This window comes from Rhea americana, unplaced genomic scaffold, assembly GCF_003343005.1.
Source record: "Rhea americana isolate MKP2758 unplaced genomic scaffold, rheAme1 scaffold_0, whole genome shotgun sequence".
Taxonomy (NCBI): Eukaryota; Metazoa; Chordata; class Aves; order Rheiformes; family Rheidae; genus Rhea; species Rhea americana.
In genome coordinates, this window is record NW_028185037.1 from 16891028 (window position 1) to 16911400 (window position 20373).

General features: G+C 39.3%; 1 protein-coding gene across 1 annotated transcript in view; it reads left to right on the plus strand.

Moving 5' to 3' along the window:
* TG (thyroglobulin) overlaps window positions 1-20373 on the plus strand; it is a 169069-nt gene that overhangs the window by 50446 nt on the left and 98250 nt on the right. Inside the window, exons 24-34 of the mRNA XM_085319766.1 lie at window positions 2664-2779; window positions 3412-3520; window positions 4784-4981; window positions 8682-8849; window positions 9426-9491; window positions 10208-10288; window positions 12141-12278; window positions 13887-14060; window positions 15087-15198; window positions 15756-15835; window positions 17679-17822. Coding sequence (XP_085175892.1) covers window positions 2664-2779; window positions 3412-3520; window positions 4784-4981; window positions 8682-8849; window positions 9426-9491; window positions 10208-10288; window positions 12141-12278; window positions 13887-14060; window positions 15087-15198; window positions 15756-15835; window positions 17679-17822 — 1386 coding nt within the window. The remainder of the gene's footprint in view (window positions 1-2663; window positions 2780-3411; window positions 3521-4783; window positions 4982-8681; window positions 8850-9425; window positions 9492-10207; window positions 10289-12140; window positions 12279-13886; window positions 14061-15086; window positions 15199-15755; window positions 15836-17678; window positions 17823-20373) is intronic.

Below are 20373 nucleotides of genomic sequence, written 5' to 3' on the forward strand. Positions count from 1 at the left end.
TCAGATTGGTTAAGCGATATTTCCCCTTGGTGAATCCATGCTGGCTACTCCTGATCACCTTCTTTTCTTCCATATGCTTGGAGATGACATCCAGAATGAGCTGTTCCATCACCTTTGCAGGGATGGAGGTGAGTCTGATGGGACCATAGTTGCCTGGGTCCTCCTCCTTGCCCTTCTTGAAGACTGGAGTGACACTGGCTTTCTTCCAGTCCTCAGGCACCTCTTCAGGACTTTTCAAAGATGCTGGGGAGCGACTTGGCAACAACATCCGCCAGCTCCCTCAGTACCTGTGGGTGCATGCCATCCAGGCCCATGGATTTGTGGATGGCTAGCCTGCCCAGAAGGTCTCTAATCCTTTCCTCCTCAACCAAAGGAAATTCTTCCCTTCTCTGGACTTTCTCCCTCACGTCCAGGCTGCAGGATTCCTAGGGGCTGCCCTCAGCAGTGAAGACTGAAGCCAAGAAGGCTTTCAGTAATTCTGCCTTCTCTGTATCCTTCACCACTAGGGCCCCCGCCCCATTCAGTAGCGGGCCCACATTTTCCCTAGTCCTCCTCTGGCTGCTGATGTATTTGAAGAAGCCCTTCCTGTTGTCCTTGACATCCCTTGCCAGACTCAATTCCAGCTGGGCCTTAGCCTTCCTCGCAGCATCTCTACATACTCTGGCTGCATTCCTATAATCCTCCCAAGTAGCCTGCTCCCTCTCCCACAGTCTGTGTACTTTCTTCTTCTGTCTGAATTTGGCCAGGAGCTCCTTGCTCACCCATGCAGGTCTCCTGCCCCTTTTGCTGCATTTCTTACTCATAGGGATGCACCGCTCTTGAGCTTGGAGGAAGTGATGTTTGAACACTAGCCAACTCTTCTGGACCCGCCTTCCTTCTAGGGCCTTAACCCATGGGATTGCTCCATTTAGGTCTCTGAAGAGCCCAAAGTCCACTTTCCTGGACTCCAGGGTTGCAGTCATGCTTGTTGCCTTACTTCTTTCCTGTTGGATCCTGAACTCCACCATCTCATGGTCACTGCAGCCAAAGCTGCCCCCAATCTTCACATCTCTAACCAGTCCTTCTCTGTTGGTAAGGACAAGATCCAGCAGGACACCCTTCCTTGTAGGCTCCTCCACCATTTGTGACAGGAAGTTATCATCGATGCATTGCAGGAGCCTCCTGGATTAAAATTACTTTTGCTTATGTCAGATACTTTAAGGATTGCAAAGGTATTCCTATGCAGAATTTTACATTGTATGTATTTATCATTATTATTACATGAGGGGGAATTTCTTCCCTGTGAGAGTGACGGAGCACTGGCACAGGTTGCCAGAGAGGTTGTGGAGTCTCCTTCTCTGCAGATCTTCAAGGCCTGCCTGGATGCAACCCTGTCCACCATGCTCTAGGTGCCCCTGGTGAGTGGGGAGGTTGGACTAGATGATCTCCAGAGGTCCCTTCCAACCTTACTGATTCTATGATTCTATCACATTTGGATGCATCATGTTTTCTGGTTTATATTGATTTAAWATCATCTAAAGTTGGGGGAATTGTAACACTGTTTTCAGAGTGCTTTGGATCAATGCCTGCCTCATGTCTCCTAATGCTCAGATTTCTGAAGAGAGGCAAAGGGTTACAATTGCTTTCAAAATAAAAACAACCTGATGGTAATAACACAGTTGGCTTYTTTGCAGGGCAGAAGTCACAGAAGTTTGACAAAGTCAATGTCTTCGTATCACATACCCTAGTCTAGCKGCAGTAGCTAGCTCTCAAGCTAAGAGATGAATTTGAGAAGTCTTGTGTGTTACTAGAATGATTTTTTTTGCACCTAATTATCCCCTAGGTGTCTACTGCAGAGTTTCTTGCGCCTTCCTCTGAAATAACCTGAACCAGAGACCCACAAAAACAAGACATTGACATGAGTGGACTGTGAGCGTGAATGCAGGGAGGGAAAGATGCCCTTTTGGCAAGCAATCTGACTTAGTATGCGTGGCCTATGATTTATTATAAGCTACTGTGAATTAAGTTAAGATTGTGTTTTGAATTGCATTAGCAAAGTCTGTGTTGGGAAATAAGAAATAAATTTATATTTGCCTGGTAGTTCTACTTTTAAAATGTTATTGTTGAGGTACTTACTGATTTGCCAGGGTTAACTCTTCCATCTCTGTTCCCCTGCAAAGCTGGACAGCTTTGTTTAGATTTATGATGATATTTTGGTCTAATCTGGCTGACTTTGTATTAAAGAGATTTGGAAACAATCCCACATCCTGCTGTAGGAGCAGAGCTATGGGAGCAAGTAGTGGTGTCACCATCTGCCTGCCTGCCATGGAGTTAATCTTGCATAAACACGATGGCAAAGTGGTTCATGCAACTGCTCTCTGGCTGCCTCGGGCCAAATCATCCAGCAGATGTTAAACACTTGAGTAGGTGGTTAGACCTAACTCAGCTGTTTGTATCAGGGGATGAAGAATGTCTAAACAAGTTTTTGTACCAATTAAATTTGATTTAAGAACCTGTGCTGGTGCTAAAATAGCTGAAAGCTAAAGTTCATTTGCCCAGTGAAACTCATGTGCTTGCAGTCTGATATAGGTATGAAAAATAAATGACACTAAACAGTGGAATTTGTAGCTGGAATTGTGTATGTGAAAGGCTGAGAAACGTAAGGTTTCTTTTCTGGTTTTCAGACTGCGAGAAGGAAGAAGCATGTGGTTTTGCAACTGTGACTTCTGCTGATACTCAAATTTTGTGTGAATTATACAGTGCTGCTGAAGTCAACTTCAACTGCACTGCATCTGAACTGGTAAATATGGTGATATTTAAAAGTGTGTGTTTAACATAATGCTATAAGTTCCGTTTAAGTAGAAAGCACCACAAAAGAATAACAGGCTGTTACCTGGCTTACTTGGATGCTGCTTTTCATTAGGGTAGTAACAAATTTCTGGCAAGTTGGTAGAGAACTACACGCAGAATTTCCCAGAAGGGACATTTAAATTCCTCCATGTTGTCCTGAAACACCACACACCGCTCTTGCTTGTTTTTTAAAACATGCTGAACTCCCAGAGTCTAGAGATCAAGCTAATTTAGAACGGACGGGGGATTCATTTGACGAGTCAAACMCAGAAGTATCCAGGTCACTAATCAGGTTACCCAAAGCAGTCATTTCTCAATCCCTTCTTGTAGGCCAGGATTTGAATCACGTACTCTTCAGCACATCTCRTTAGCAGCTCCCTACCCCCTACTCTTTATGTGCCTCAAAGTAGCACTGAAGAGTTGAGATCTGTCTGACAGAATAGAAAGCATCAGCCCTGGGCCTGACAGAATTGCACTGGCTGCAAAGTGTGTGCACTAATTCCTCCCTCCCTCAGCTTCTGACTAAGAAAGGAAAATGGCTTTTCCATGCATTTATTGTGCATGTCTTATTTTCTGTCCCAGGTGCAAGGTGTCCTGGGGAGCTCTGCTGCCACTGGCGTTGGCCATCTCAGCTGCCTGCTTAACATTCGAAATCAAGAGGGGGACGCCCTGACGGTCTATTTGAAGAAAGGTACCAGATGCAAGTCAGTGGTCTGATGTTTGACTGCTGTGTCCCCCAATTTATAGTTATTTTTACATAGGAGGGTGATAATAAAAGTGAGGGGATCATCTTTATTCATGAGGACACAAATCTTTTCAGAGCTAAACACTGAACAGTAGCCCAGCAACCTCAGGAACTCTTCCCTTCAGGGATGTTCCTATACATAAGGAATACTGCTTTTATAAGCCGTTCTGATAGCTTTTTCTGGCAGATAATCTCACAAACACTCAAATTCAATCTAGTGCATCTTTATTTTATATAATATTCTATTGTATTATGTTTTATTTCTTTATTGAACAGTTTGCTATTTAATTATAAAAGGCATTATTGCAGACTTCTATATTATTTAACAGTTTAGATTCATTTAGACTGTAAGTTGTCCTACTAATATGCCAGTTGAGAAATATCATGCTCTCCAATGAGTCCCAAAGTAATTCAACTGAACTAATGAATGCTGCATGGGATTTTTTTTTTGTTTGCTTGTCTTTTTAAATTTACTGTGATTAATCCCTTTGTATGTTCCATCTATGGTCTGTACATGTCTGTATGGCACACTCTGTATGCCAAAGTTGCAATATAAGATAAAACAACCAAAACCAGAATTTAAGTCAAAACACTCTGTTGTCACTGGTTTCCTTTTATTTCTTTCCACACCTCTGAGTTCACATTTATTAAAAATCATAATAATAAAAAACTAAGTCTCACTTGAAAGAAGACAAGTCCTCTGAACTCATTATAATCAACACTGACACCAGGTCTACTCTAAATTTCTGTTGATGTTGATAATTAGTTCCGGGCTGGATGAATTGTGGCCTCTTATGTAGGTGGTTAGTTCACAGAAACTATAATTGTATATGCTGTTATGCTCCCAAATTATGCTTTTAAATTTTTTAACCAGATAAATTTGTTTTATTTCTACCTGGATGTAGTTTATTGTAGTGCTTGAAAGTACAATATTGCCAGTCTATTTCCATACATCAAATTAGGAGTTCTTTGCTGGTACAATGACCTGTTTTTTCCTACCCTGGCATTCTAATAATCTATCCAGATATAATTGCACTAAACCATTTAGTGATCTTATCTCACATTTGAAACCCAGAGTTCAGAAAAGGATTTTTAAGGTTGAGCTGTTATCATAAAACTTTCAACCAGCCTCAGTCTGCAGGCAGTCTGAAAGCATCACGTCTCCTCTTGAGCTCTTTTGAATATTTCTTTCCTGTTCTGTCTACCCAGGACAAGAATTTAACTCATCTGGACTCAAGACCTTTGAAAGGACTAATTTTCAGAACGTGCTTTCTGGTGTATATCAATCCCTGGTGCTCTCAGCAGCCAGCACATCTCTGACTGACRTGCAGCTTTTCTGTCGGCAGACTTGCAGCAGGGACTCTTGCTGTGATGGCTTCATCTTGAGTCAGATTGCGCTTGATGAAGGTATTGTATAAGCAATGCAAAATTAAAAACAAAATTGTAGGAGAAAACTAATGCTAACGAGTAAGCGAAAAAACTCACTGCATAGAACTCGTTTTTGGGCAGAGTCTCATAGAATCATAGAATCAGTAAGGTTGGAAGGGACCTCTGGAGATCATCYAGTCCAACCTCCCYGCTCACCAGGGGCACCTAGAACATGGTAGACAGGGTTRCATCCAGRYRGSCCTTGAAGATCTCCAGAGAAGGAGACTCCACAACCTCTCTGGGCRACCTGKKMCAGKGCTCCGTCACTCTCACAGGGAAGAAATTSCCCCTAAGGCTCAGGCAGAACTTCCTGTGCTTCAATTTCTGCCCATTGCCTCTTGTCGTGTCACATGGGACAACTGAAAAGAGTTTGTCCCTGTCCCCTTGACACCCTCCCTTCAGGTGCTTGTACGCATTGATCAGATCCCCCCTCAGTCTTCTCTTCCCCAGGCTSAAGAGGCCCAGCTCTCGCAGCTGTTCCTCCTAGGGCAGGTGCTCCAGCCCTCTGATCATCTTTGTAGCCCTACGCTGGACTCTCTCCATGTCTCTCTTGTGCTGGGGAGCCCAGAACTGGACACAGGRCTYGAGRTGAGGCCTCCCCAGGGCYGASKAGAGGGGCAGGATCACCTCCCTCGACCTGCTGGTAACACTCTTCCCAATGCACCCCAGGAGACCATTGGCCTTCCAGGCCACAAGGCCATATTGCTGGCTCATGGTCAACTTGTCATCCACCAGCACACCCAGCTCCTTCTCTGCAGAGCTGCTCTCCACAAGGTCAGCCCCCAGCTTGTCCTGGTGCCTAGGGTTATTTCTCCTTAGGTGCAGGACTCTGCACTTGCCCTTGTTGAACCTCAGGAGGTTCCTCTCTGCCCAACTCYCCAGCCTGKCCAGGTCTCTCTGAAKGGCAGCACAGCCCTCRGGTGTGKCAGYCACTCCTCCCAGCTTGGTATCATCAGCAAACTTGCTGAGGAGGCACTCTGTCCCCTCATCCACGTCCTTGATGAAGAAGTTGACCAGGATGGGACCCAGGACTGAGCCCTGGGGGACGCCACTAGCCACAGGCCTCCAACTAGCCTCCACGCCACTGATGTTGACCCTCTGAGCTCTGCCTTTCAGCCAGTTCTCAACCCACCCCACTGACCACTCGTCTAATGCACACTTCCTGAGCTTCTCTAGGAGGATGTTCTGGGAGACAGTGTCAAAAGCCTTGCTGAAGTCAAGGGACACAACGTCCACTGCTCTCCCCTCATCTACGCAGCCAGTCATTAGTCTGCCTCGCACCTACAAAACTATATCTGCCTCTGCATCACGCTTGAGTGCTGTCAAGCTGCTTCTGCATCACAGATGTTTCTGGCATAGGTAGAATTGAGCAATGCCTGGGCCTGGCCCCACGTAACAGCCCTCCACTCCTCTGCATGGAGTTTTTGACTTGCAAGGGAGAATAGTTGCCTCACCTGAATTCAGATGTTTGCAGTASGGAGAAGAAGGTGTGAACTAGGGAGCTGCTCACCCTGCTTACCAGAAGCATTTTGAAACAATGTTTCTTTTGACCTGCTTTATACATCTGCAGTGGGATCAGATGAATCATTCTAAAAATGCTCCTTTCTTTATTTAACTCAGCCTGGTTGCCAGAAGTTGGTGCCTTTCAGCTGACTGGGGAATTAATAGTACCTCCAGACTGCTTGAAGTGTAAATGGAAGCTAACTTCCCTTCTGGAGCAGAAAAAGAAGATATTAAACAAGACATTATGTCAGATTATTGYGTGCGGAAAAGTTATAATCTGCTAAATCTGTGTGTCTAGGTAGGACACAGGGTTGGAAGGACTGGGATTGACAGAGTGCTTGAAGCATTCAGTGAGCAAGTGTTCCTGTCTGTTCTACCTTTCCAGCAGTAAAACAATATCTTTTCTAGTAGTAAGAATTTGCTATGCTTTCATATTTCCTTTCTTCCATATGCTTATCTACAGGTTTACATATACATATGTCGCCCCTTACATACACTATAGRTACGTTTAAATAAAAGAAACTCACCCTTCTTCACCAAACACAACAAACAGAAATAAAATACTAACAAATTTCTCAAATTAAATTCCATATTCTGTCATCGTTTCTCACATTGATAAATGCCTTACTTGCTCAAGGACATCAGTAAAATTCTTGCTGAAGACAATTCTCCTCAGACGGTGTTCGATTTACAAACTCTAGTATCTTGGATCACATTACCAACTTTTAGAAAATACTCAAGGTTATTTTGCAACCTTAATTTTTCCCCATGGTACATCTAGGCTACAGTCTTAACTCCATAGGCATAGCATATTATTTTCTACTGGAGTCAGTCTTTATGCATTGTAGAAGATGTATTTGTTCAGGATCGAATATAATTCTTGGCTTTACACACGTTTTCAGCTGTGACTTTTCTGGAGGTGTAACTCCTGAGAGGAGTCATGTGCCTGATGCACAATGTCTCTGTCTTTAATGAACATCTAAAAAAGCATCTTTACCAGGACAGATTTTGTTGACAGTGTTTTTAAAGTAACTTTTGGTATAAAATGCCAAGATGAACAATTCTCGATGTTTTCAGTCCTTTTTAATATACTAGCAGTTTTATWTGCAATATAGCAAGTTTACTGCTTCATATTTGCAAGTTAAAGTTCACAAAGTTTAGGTTTTATTTCTGCTTCTCGTTGGGGCTTTGGCCCCTGTCATTTTAGTTGCGTGAATACCAGTAAATAATGGAGCTACATACCAGGAATATGTTCAACACAGCATTGTTCTAACGAATGTTGGACACCGCAGTGTTACTAGCTTAATTCTTACTCTAGTTATTCAGCTTATTTCTATGGAAATCAGGTGCAACAAGCCATCAGTCTCGTTCTTTTCATTAAGGTGTTTGAAAAGAGGAAGAACAAGCAGTTAATGGTTAGCCTGAAGATGGGTCAAGTTGCAATTTCCTTGTCCAAGTAAAGGCACGGGCATTACTCAGACTAGTATTTTATTAAAAAGCATAGCTCATTCAGCCTCTCATGTACTCAGTGCATAAAGAAATCAGAGGGCATTGTAAAACCATAGAAATGGCTGAACTGCGACAGTGGGTACGAAGCAAGAGTTGAATGTTTCTAGACGTTATGGGAACAGACTGAGTGCCAGCACACCTGGTTTCTAATGATGCTTGTTCCCCAGCCTCGTGCTATAGCACTGGGGAGACTCATGCCTGTACTGGCTGAAATGRGGCACCGATCCAGGAAGCCATCTCAGTTAAAATATATGTGTTGTGTTGGTTCAGAGCCCAAGATTGCAAGACCACTAAAACACTGAACATGTCTCTCTGGTCCTATAAAGTGCCTAGAAAGCTGTTGGGTATTATCAGATAATAGTAATAGTATTTTAAGTGGTAATAGTATGTGCTTGAAATCTCTGAGAAGCAAGTTATAAATGTTTGTTTTAAATAAGGATATTTAATATTAGTGGTCCAGTTTGAAAGCTTGGCTCTGATTTTCTTTTTGAGTAGCAATACTCACAATACTGGCAAGAGTAGCCATCTTACAGAAGCAGATTCAATTAACATTTATAGAAAGTGTTGGGATGCTTGGATGAAAAGCACTCTATTTAAAACAAAACAAAATAAATGGAAAATAAAAGCATTATTGGAGAGACACAACTCTCTTTTTGTCCGAACCTAGGTACCATTTTGTGTAGTTTGATGAGTTACCCAGATGTACTGCTCTGCAATGCAGATGACTGGAGTCCAACAGCAAAGTCCGTCAGAGACGGAATATGCAAAGGTGTGAGCTATGACGAAAAAGAGAGGATGTTTTCCTTCACCCTCGGAGGACAAATATTCAGTGGAAGTATGTCAATGAGTCATTTCAATTTACATTGATTTTTTTCTATAAACTCTGCCTTTTTCACCAGTTCATTCTTGTACTTGTTCAGTGAATTTTTCTCAGATAAATCTGTATCTGTAATATATATAATAATATGTCATATGTGTAATGTATAAGAGAATAAAAACACTCTAATCAGATGCATTGTTAGAGGGACCCCTTCATGCTTTACTGTAGGAACAGTAATGAAAATTAAGAATGTGTTACTTCAGTACATTACCTTGCAACACTCCAATTGTTAATTCATACAGATTCAAGCTAATAATCTGAAATAAAGATGAACTTTGGAGCAAAGACAAAAAGGGATTTGCTCAGCATCACACAGAAAAAGCAATATTGGAAAACGAATTTAAGTTTTGGCAACCTGGGATGCAGAATAACATGAGAATGCCTTGGCGCTTCTTCCTCTAGGGTCTTTGCATTGTAGATAAGGTGATACATAGTCTAGTGATGTGCTTGTAATGTAATTTCTCAGCATTTTAATACTAYCTGTTTGTTTAATTTTATTGGCTACTGTAACAAAACTTTTTTCTTTGTTAGCTTTTAATTTGGCAGAAGAGAGAGAAAGAAATTTGACCATTTTTCAGCACGTTTATCTGTGGAGAGGTGAGTTATTTCATAGGACTGATTATAAAAGCTTATCATGAAGCACAACAGGCAGTGGCAACTAAGTAATCTGTAAATACCGCCTTTTAAATTGGAAGTATCATTCTGACTTTATTTTACACCATCCAAAATGAGATGCTGCTTGAGCCTTTTCTAAGGCAGACAAGTGTTACCTGGAGTAATTCTGCTTTTGTCAGGTTCATGACATGGGGGCAAATCCTTGTATCTGAGAAAAAAATATGATTTATACTTTTTAATATCCATGAAAGGTGATATCAGGGAGATGCTTGCCTTTATCTCAGTTGCCAGATACCACAACAGTTTGGCATTTTATAGGTAACTAGATGTGTTATCTTTATTAGCTCGAGTTGCTTTTAGCAAGCTTGGTGTTCGAATGTCACAACTTATTTAGCAGGGCCTCCGTAAATGATTTGTGCTACTGCTCTAGAAATACACACACAGCTTCCAGAGCCCTGATGCTGAATGCATAGTGATTATGGATATAACATTTGCTTTTGTCATCCAGAGTGCTTTGGTTTTACCTAGTTACATGTAGATGTTGTTAGTCATATTTGATTCATCAGATACTGGAACTTCAGGATTTTTCTAGTACTACTCGATAGTTTTTGCTAATGTTAAGGAATGCAGAATGAGCTTGTGTTGTGGAAGAAAAGTAAACAGAGTAAATATTAACTTTAATTCCTGTTGCATTCTAGGCTCGGATATGGTCACTCGGATTAAAACCTCTGCGTGTGATGCTGCTGCTTTCAGGATGGAGAATGACCTAATGTTACCAGGTATTACAGCAAGGGCAAACAGAGAAAGCAGCAAAAGATAGTGTAGGGAGGTGCAGAATTTAACCAGAGAATATCATTTATTGTCATACGTGTATCATAATGATTCAGATACTGTCAAGCCAAAGAATTTCTCTTATGTAGGGAATAGGATACAAGTTATGAGAAAAATGTGCAAAATATGTCTACTGCAAGTAGCTCCAGGAATTCATTCTGGAAATGAAAGTGTTAAAATGTTCTTTGATAGCTTGTTCTTTCTGGCTTAATGAACTGTAAAGACTCAAGAAATGTTATTTGGTTCAGAGAAACTTTCAAATAAACCCGGGGTCAAATTCTTAGCTGGGTTACATGGACATATTGACAGCTATTACAAGACCGTAAATACTTAAAGGAAATTAAGGGCAAAATTGAAGTCATAGGCATTTCTTCCATGCATGTTGCGTGTGAGGGGTCTGTTAGGTTCCTCTGTTATTCCAGTGTCTGCTCTTGCTTACACTAATGTGTATCCCGAGTCATTTGTGTTAAGTTACTAGAGCTCCTTTGCGCATCAGCAGCATAATCACAAGAGAAGGAGCAGTGGAGGTTGATGAGAGTGTTCTGGTTCATCTCAAAAGAACTGTGATCTTTACTGAAAACCTTTTATGGATACCTGAGTATATGATTTAATATGTGTAAAATGCTAACACAAAGTGAATTGCTAATTTTGCTTTTGCGATTTGAATAGAAGGTAAAATTCCCATTTACCTAGTGGTGCTCCTGTACAATTACTGCTATTTTAAAGTCGAGACTTAAAAGYGAGAAATAACTGCGCTTAACGTGTTGGGTGAAATTCTCTTGCATTTACCTGCCAAGGCGTGAGTGCAGGCCCCCAGGGTTCTCCATTTTCCTTGCTGAAGCTGATGATATCATTAAAGTCTAGTTATGTAAGGAATGCAGCTTTTTCCTCCATGCTTTAGGTATTCGACATGACACAAACTGTTTCAAAAGAAACTGAAGGCTTGAAATTAAGTCTTGGGAGGTAATGAGACTTKTAAGTCACCCTTTAAAAAGGGTTAATTATGGACACGTTTGGGAAAATATCTGCAGAGCTTTTGTTACTTCATGATCATGTTTAGCGCACATGGTAATATATATTGATTATTTTCTGATAGAAAATGCAAGACCACTGTGCATTCTCAGCATGTCAGCAAATGCTTCAACATTTCAGCTGCAACTGCGTGCGTCTTGCTTTTCCATTTTTTGTTTTTGCTCGGTTATTTCAATGTGTCTAGTATTAAATAACAGGAAACTCCCGCTATGCTAGATTAACTAGTGATGAGACATGCTGATAGCATGTGATAAATACGAAAGTGTTTATGAAGAAACTGGCAAAAGATCAGTGAAGAGTGTCCATTTCGCTGAATGCTTTATGTGGACTCTTATTTAGAGAGATTGATTTTTAAAAGCCTGGAATAGTTAAGGTCAGTTCAGAGGCAACTCGAGTCAGGTATAATAGTTGTATGCACATCTAAAAGTCAGAGACAGGGGACAGAAAGGAATTATTTAATATGGTCTGTGAGTGCATAAGTAAGAGAAAAGAGATTAAATGACTATAGGAAATATTAAGTCTGTTAAGAAAATGTTTAGCACTGCGGGATGGAAAAATTTCCCAAGAGAACGTAGAGGAACTGCTGTATTTAGGATTAATAAAACTAGACTGATTCAACCCAACTGTTGTACCCTAACTGTAGAAAATCATTGCAGCTGTTTTAGTGTGAAATGAAGAATCTTATATGAATGACCTTCACTAATTCCAAGTTGAAATTAAGTTTTTGCAGACTTGAGCCTTTTTTTTTGTTTTTGTTTGAATCTTCAGATTCCACAAAAGATCTTTTCTACCTAATGGACAACAGCCTGATAGAAAGTGACCAAAACTCTTCTCTCCCTTACCAGCAGTATTGGGTCTTCAGGCAGAAGTATTCAGCAGAGGAGGCTATACTTTGGTGTCTCACACGTAAGAAATCCTGGAGACAGTTTTTCTGTAGGATAATAAGGAAATAATGATTAACYGAAGTCTTTCAAATAAGTATTATAATCGTGACTAGTAGAAACTTTGGATTTAGGGATTTTTCATGGGCAAAACACAAAGTTTTCATTGAAATAAGATATTATGATCTCCAGCTACATTGAAGTTCCTAATGTGGCCCCAGCTCTTCCTCACAAACTTTGTCTGATGTGGCAGAAGGGATACCCGTCATTCATCGCCGGGGTATCTCTGTAGAAGATACAGCTTAGGCAATAAGATGCTGTTCTTGCAATGCACCCACCCCTTTTCTCCCTCTGCCTCCAATAGATGACACAGAGGTATAAAAACAAGAAAGTTAAGCATTCAGCTGTTTGATGTTAACAATAATTTGRTATGATGGATGGAGAAGAATTTCCAGCTCTGACCACTGGGAAGGCAAAACGAAGAGTACTATTCAGGGCACCTACATCGCTCTAAGAAGTCAGTAGAGCTGTGCCTATTTAAAATGAAACATTGACATATATGCTTACAGAATTGGGTCCTACAGTCATTGCCACAGTAATTAAGAAGTSTGATAGATTATTTTATTTCTTTTTCTGAAAAAAATTGTCCTGAATGGCTTGAAATGAAAGAAAATTGTTCTGGGACAAATCTCAATGCAAATCACTACAAGTAAATGGCTTTTACAGTTGATTCATGAAAAGTTATATGTATATACTATTATATATTCGTGTGTGATATGAACATTTCAAAAGCAAATTTTGCAAAAACTTGGTTAAACATTTTAGAAAATATTTTTTTAATATATTTTTTATTCTTTTAAGGAAATGAGATCCACAGGTGATGCAGAGTTTTTATGATTGTAGAGTTTTCATATTAAATTTGCTTATAAAACAAAAGAATTCTTTTTGTATTTTTTTTAACAAAGCATGATGTTAAGTTTGGTCCTTATATACTGCAAAGTACATCTGCTTTAAACTTAACCTATGGTTTCACACTAAGGAACTTCAGTGGCTGTGTCTGTTCATGAAATTTCCACCCCATACTTGAAATACATTCCTCCCAGTTGTGCTRGTACCCAAGGCTGTCTTGTGAACTGGAGTAGTGAACTGACCTTGGTATGGAGGTGGTTGTTTTTTTCCTATGGATGCTACTATTTAATAGTTGATTTTAATAGTGACCAGTCCAACCTAAAACATGATCAGATGTGCTGCTAAAAGGCATGCTRCATTCTGGTGTGAAGAGGCAGGCGGAAGAGCGTTAAGCCAACGCTGCTATCACAGCTTCTGTCCTGAACCACAAAGTTAGTGACACCAGTACCCTGGGTCTATACATGTCACAGCTGGAGGAATTATCTTTCCTAATAGCTGTGCTGCYGCTCCTTTTCTGTTCTTCTCAAGTAAATCCATTCTTCAGTGTAACTAGAAACAGGATGTGTCCTCATTTCTCTTGCCCTGCATTAGAAAAATACTAATGCATGTTGCTACTGACAGTCGTTTACTGGTTGATAACATTATTGTAGTAAAGACACGAAGTGAGATACAGAGGGGGAAGAGCATGGCTGTGTTCCTAATTCTCAGTGCCTTTGCCTTCTAGGTTGTGAACAAGAAGAGTTTTGCCAGATAGCAGATCTTCAAAATGCCACAGACACRTACGTTGTGTGTACCCTCTATCCAGAGGCTCAGGTCTGTGATGGTGACATCGATCAAATACCTGAAAACTGTCGCACTGTTCTACCCTGGCAACCTCAAATGGCATATCGTAAAATAGGCAAGTTCTGGGATTTTGGATGTATTATATGAACTGTGTCATTGGCAATGTCTGTTAATGTTTTGAGATGGAAAATCTGAAAATAAGAATGAGTTTAGGGAAGCAGTGGTGCAAGGGAAGATGAAGTTGTTCTGCATATATGATTTTTCATTTCTGCTGTAGGTTAACACTAGTGCTGGAAAGCATCTGTGTTTTTTTAGTGGCCAAAATGCTAGTGATCTAACTTCAACTCAGAGTGGAAAGATACTAACCACAAACTGTACTCCTCACCTCAGTTATCCCCAATTTAGGGATGCCAAGGGTAGCCTAAATAATCTATACACCAGAAGATCTGTTTCTTTTTGTAATGTGAGTAATATAGGACTGTCATTAGGATACTTCCAGTCCCATTTTCTACCATTAAAATTTCCCTCGCAGTTAAGCAATATGAAAATTGAAAGCATGTTCAGCTGGATGTGTTGTTATTATTATCTAGCAAACATGAAGTTATAAACATGTGAATATTAACTTCTGGTCTCTTAGCCCTTGGAGTTCAGTGATTTTTCTCATAGAGCTCTTGAGGGGAGCGAAGGGGACTGAGACAAACAAGTTATCACAGGAATCTATATTTTTTCTGCAAAAAAACAAGGGTCCTCTGAACTAAGCTATCAAATCTAATCTTTTAGGGAGAGCCCAAAGTGCAGAACAGATTGAATAATGCATGAACACATACACTGGATTCCCCAATCTGAAATTGTCTGTCAGCTTTTGGACTGAGTGGGAGGGAGTCGRGGTGGTAAAGGTCCTTCAGACCTCAGAAGCCGAAGCCCAGAGCTACAGGTCATTCCTTGGCAATGTATTTTGCCTGACTGTTAAGGCCTTCACTTGAAGGATTTTATTCATTTTCATATGTAATATTTCAAAATACCTGCTAACAGATTGAGATTATTGCAGCACAGAATCATAACATTTGCCCTTACCATGAGATTACTTGACCAGTATATGAAAGTTAGAAATAAACTTTTTTTATTTTGTTTTTCTTCCCAGTCACTCTAAAAAGTTCTGTGAAGAGTTTCTATACACGTGTACCGTTCCAGAAAGTAACAGGGATGTCAGTGAGGAATCAGACTGACATGAGCAGCAAAGCTGTTTCTGATGGGTAGGATATGACTATTCCTTTGTCTTTACTGGAGGTTTTACCATGCCTGGAATAGCAAGGCCATGCTATGTCTATTAAGAAAATCAGATATCTTGATCCAAGAACAACGTTATGTTGGAATATTTGACAGAGAAAAAATAGCATATAATTTTAAGGAAATTTATAATTCAGGTATAAATAATAATGTGTATAGTTAATAATTACATGAATTACTTTATACTTATGTTACAAAATTACTTATTGGCCAATTAAGTCTGTTAGCAATAGCACACCAAATTACTCTGATATTTTAATGGGCGATATCAAAATACTCCTCTAAATTATTAGAGCTAGTCTCATGAATATATGTAGTTTGAATGGGAACTCATCTACAAATGGGAAAGGTATTGAACTCTTTTCCATACAGTACAAAGAACTGTAATGCTGTCTTATTGCAAAAGATATCTCTACATGTTCTCAGTGTCTCTCCACCTTGCACAACATCCCCTCTTCCCTTTTCTAGGTTAGTGATAGCTTTTTAGTGATACTAAAACTGATGATGTTTTTTCCTTTCCCAGCTTTTTTGAATGTGAGCGTTGGTGTGATGCTGACCCCTGTTGCACAGGATTTGGGTTTTTTAACGACTCCCAGCTGTCAGGTATTTTTTTTCACTATTACTGTATTTTTATTTAAATCATTTTGGTATTCGTTCTTCACTCAAAATGTTACCATCCTTTTCCGGTGAAGAGGGGAAAAAAGCACTTTAAAAGCATTTGCAGATCTTACCCAAACTTTTGGAGCAACTTTTTGAGTAATCGACACTTTCCCAATGATATACTCAAGATCTCAGGACTTACAAAGAAAACTTCATGAGAATGGCTCCTTAAATGGCTGCAATTCCAAAAGCATGATACTCAAACCGTTAAAAATGTAGACAACAGTTACCTCTTATTTATCTTCCCCTCTTCCAAAACACTGACTGACTTATTTTTGATTTATTTGCTTTTTTAGAAAAAGCCTGATGGAATTGGAAATACAAATATTACAGAAATTAATTGCAGAGCAAGAACTTAATATTCTTGGATGCCTTGAGATATCTAAGCTTTTTAACTTTCTTAGATATCTGAACTTCTCGGCTCTGATTTTAATTTTCCACTAAGGGGAAAAGACTTGCAGAGGGATTGAGGTTGTCTATCCCCTCCCCTTAGTATCTTAGCTATTTAAGATATCCCATGTAGTATTTCTATTCCCTCTGACCCAGGGAAACAGATTTTTAAAAGGAGTCATTAGAAAGTCAAACAAAACCACGTTTTAATTACCTGAGGTGGCTAAGGATGTTGCCACCGTACACTCCCTGGTATAGTCAGCAGAGAGAGGTATGGGCGCCCTTACAGGATCTTTTAGAGCTTTGACTGAGTCCTGTTCTCGAGTTGCTCTTTTCCTTCGCTAGCTGTAAAGGAAGTGCTCTGTTTAGACAAAGCTTTTGGTAAGTATCTAAATGTCAAAGCAAATGAAATGCTTTTGAATATTTTATTCCAAATTCATATTTAGACCTCAAAAAGGGTTAGCCTGGTCTTCAAAACTATCAAGCCCATCCATTCTCTCTGAAGTCCTTTGGAAGAGCTGGTTTTRGTCTTTGGAACATTTCTAAAAATTTGTTTAGTTAAGCCTTTCTCTTTTTACTTAGCAGTCAAAATTTTCACTAGTATAAGTGAAAATTGGTCATATCTTGTAAAATTAGTCCAATGTGTTTCAGATTGGACATACTGARAAAATAAAAAAAGTTTTCATACACCTATATGACATGAATCTGAAGTCTTAACTGAATATGACTTTATTTCAATATATATTTAAACAATTTTAAAATATGTCAAGGATTTAAAATTATCCAATATGTAAATGACACTTTTTATATATCTGATTAAATATTTATCTTTAGTATTTACAAACATCCAATCCTGGCACTAATATAGTCAAGAGAACTTTCATTAGTGATTWTAAGATGATAACATAAGATAAAATAAATCTTGATTAAAGATGCTYACTGTGTTTCAAAGCTTTTTTTGATACAAAAACACCTATACTACCTCTTTGAAAGGCAGAATTTTAATCTTGATCTGATCTGAGGMTGTGCTTCAATAAACTTTCATTAACCAAAAAAAGACTGTTTATACTAAGAAGAGATCTTGATTTGGGAACAGGATGTTGCAAATTTTTGCTCAGTGGAAATACTTCCAGTGACCTTAATGGATTGTAATGTCAGAACCSATGCCATTCCCATTTAAACTAATGGGATTTTCAACTCTATGTTCAATAACAGTAAAACTTTGCCCTGAATAATAAAATATCTTTTATGTATTTTTTTCCTCCTTTGATTTCTAAGTCAGTGGATTTCTTTTTAATACTCAGTGGAACCATACTGTATTCTTTTTCTTTAGAATAATAATTAGAAAAAAGAAAGTTGTCCCCATYGTTTCTATAACCACGTATTTCGCTGGCAGGGGGCAAGATTGTGTGCCTGACCCTGAACAGCCTAGGAATCCAGATGTGCGCTGAGGACACAAGAAGTGCTTGGCAGGTCTCGGACTGCGGTGGGCCAGATGCAGCAGTCAGAATACATCCGTTTGGCTGGTACCAAAAGCCTGGTAAGGGATGCAGCGCACATGGCATTTTTAGCTGGCTTCCACACATTGTTTAGCTTTAGTGTATAGAAACTTCAACTTCCAGATGGTGGACCCATTTTGTAAAGATTTCAGTCAACACAGAAAGAAAAGGGCCCTACATCAGATATTTCAAATGAAATAGAAAAGGCAAACAAGTATGGAGGGAAGGTGCGTTGTTATCACCATCTTAACAGATAAGAAATAGAGCTACCTCAAAGAGGTATAATTAAATTTCTTAGATTATATGGGAGACTTGGGACCAATAATGGTCTCAGTCTCACTTGTTGCACTGCTTAGTCAAGAGCTCGTTATCTGTTTCATACTGCTTATGAAGCCACACTCACTTGTGGCTTACTGGTCTGTAAGGTTGATTTTTTGTTACACAAATTAAAACTAATCTTTGACCATTTTGGTAAAAGAAGAGTCAAGACCACAGTCTATAACATAACATTGTATCATTCAAGCAATAAGAAGACCTCACACTTTTAAACCAAAGTTTTGAGAGGTAAGGCTATTTTCTGAATAGAAATCAAAATAGTTAGAACTAGCCGAAGTGAATTTTATTTATCATAATGAAAAAAAAAGACTCTATTATTTTGAAAAATTTCAATGASTTTGTCAGATTTTCATTATTAAAATAATAATAATAAAAGCACCTATCCCTCAACTTATTGCTAATTGTAAAAATAAATACACAGGGAAACATGTTTCTGATCTGTTGACAAATTATTTCTCTTCTTTTGGTTTTCATAGAGGCTTTAAAAGTGTATAAAGTAGAAATTGTCTTAGGAGATTGTTATTAACTCAAGATGTTACTTTACCAAGAGAAATAAAAATAAATGAAGAGAAAACATTTTAGTTCATAATAGCAGGAGTCAAAACCTCAGGCTAACATGGTAATATGAAGATGTCATTTATCATAGTTTTCTGTCTATGGAGAGCCAGTAAGTCTTATTTATTTCATTTTTGATAAGAAAATAAAATATTTTTAAAAAATCCAATCCCATTATGGAAGAGCGGTGCACATGCACAGTCCGAGTGCTGCACACGTAACAGTAGCCATGCACTATGGTATGGGCACTTTTAAATAAAAAGTGAAGTGCCTTCATGGATAGCAAACTACTGCTAAATGGTTTTAGTTACCCTTTTTAGGGTTACTATTCCAATGCTTGATGTCTTTTGTGAAGCAAGGGGGAGAAAATGAGTAAGAGATTTTCACCAGCTGGATTACTATTTTTTTTTCCCTTTTGGAGGAAGTACGATTCAGAACTTATATTGTGACATATTGTGTAGTCTAGGGCTGGATTACGATTATAATCCAGGTTTGATTCGGCCTGTGCCTTGAAAGGGCAAAATAGAAGCAAGGTACATTTCAGAGCAGATCTTCACCTGTTTGCTAAGGCAAGTGATGTTCTGAAGGGAGCTGCAGACATGAAGTGCAATTCTGGATCTTCTCCCTTTTCTGGGACTCTCTGGCTCCAGATTCTCCATTTGGGCTCGTTTCTGTGCAAGAGAATAATTGTATTTAGGTCCTTCTAGGACCTGCTTGTGGGCAGGGGGGAGCTGAGAGGTAACAAATGGATAGGAGGGAACCAGCGGCAGAAAGGCAAAGAGACAGCAGAGATGGTGACTCCCTTCCACTTCTGGGAATCATTTTTCCTCTCGTTGTCTAAGAAAGAGCTAAAAATAAAGAATATTGCTGACCTCGTGGACAGAGGGATGACAGAGCTGAGCCAGCAGTGCATGCAAAAGAGGGAGCATGAGGAGAAACTCTGTGATGGTTCCTTATCTAGTAAGGAAGCTTCAGATGTGTTTCCATCRTAGCATGCGGCAAGCACAGATGTTTATGCAAATAAAGATATTTGTAGACAAAAATTTGTATCAGTTGTGCTGGTGTGTTGTGGTTCTGGGAACCAGGAAGAGGAACGATGAAAGCTCTGAGGCTGAAAGGGAAAATGAGTGAAATCTGAAGAAGGGATTTATTGCAGCTGGTGGGAGCTTTGCATGAAGCAGGGCCTTTGGTTTTAGTCCGCAGCCATTTCTTGTAACAAGAGACTTGTGTCTCCATTTTGTAAAACGTTAAATTATCTTGTGAGCTGTCTGCTGCACGACTCTGCTCACTGACAGTTTGACTCGGTATRTGTGGGCATGGTTGCAGTTCAGTCACGATCATATAATAATATTTTAAAGAGAGTTCTGAATTGCCCTAATTCTTCACTTCTGTCCATGCAAACATTTAAACTCGCAAGTTTTTAATAATCTTATTGACTATGTACTTAGACAGTATGAAGTGGAAGAAGTTGACAAAGATTCTGATTTGTCTTCAGCTTTTATCAGATGGTAATTTAATTTTGTCTTAGTAGATTTAATTTAACATTTAATGTAATTGTTTTACAAAATATGAGTGAAGGAAGGAAACTTCTTATCTGTAACCTTAAAAATAAAAAGCATACTTAATGTTTGAGGGAAACATTAGCAATTGAGACTTCCATGTGTGAAAATATGGAAGTTTTTTTTTTTTTTTTTTTTTTTT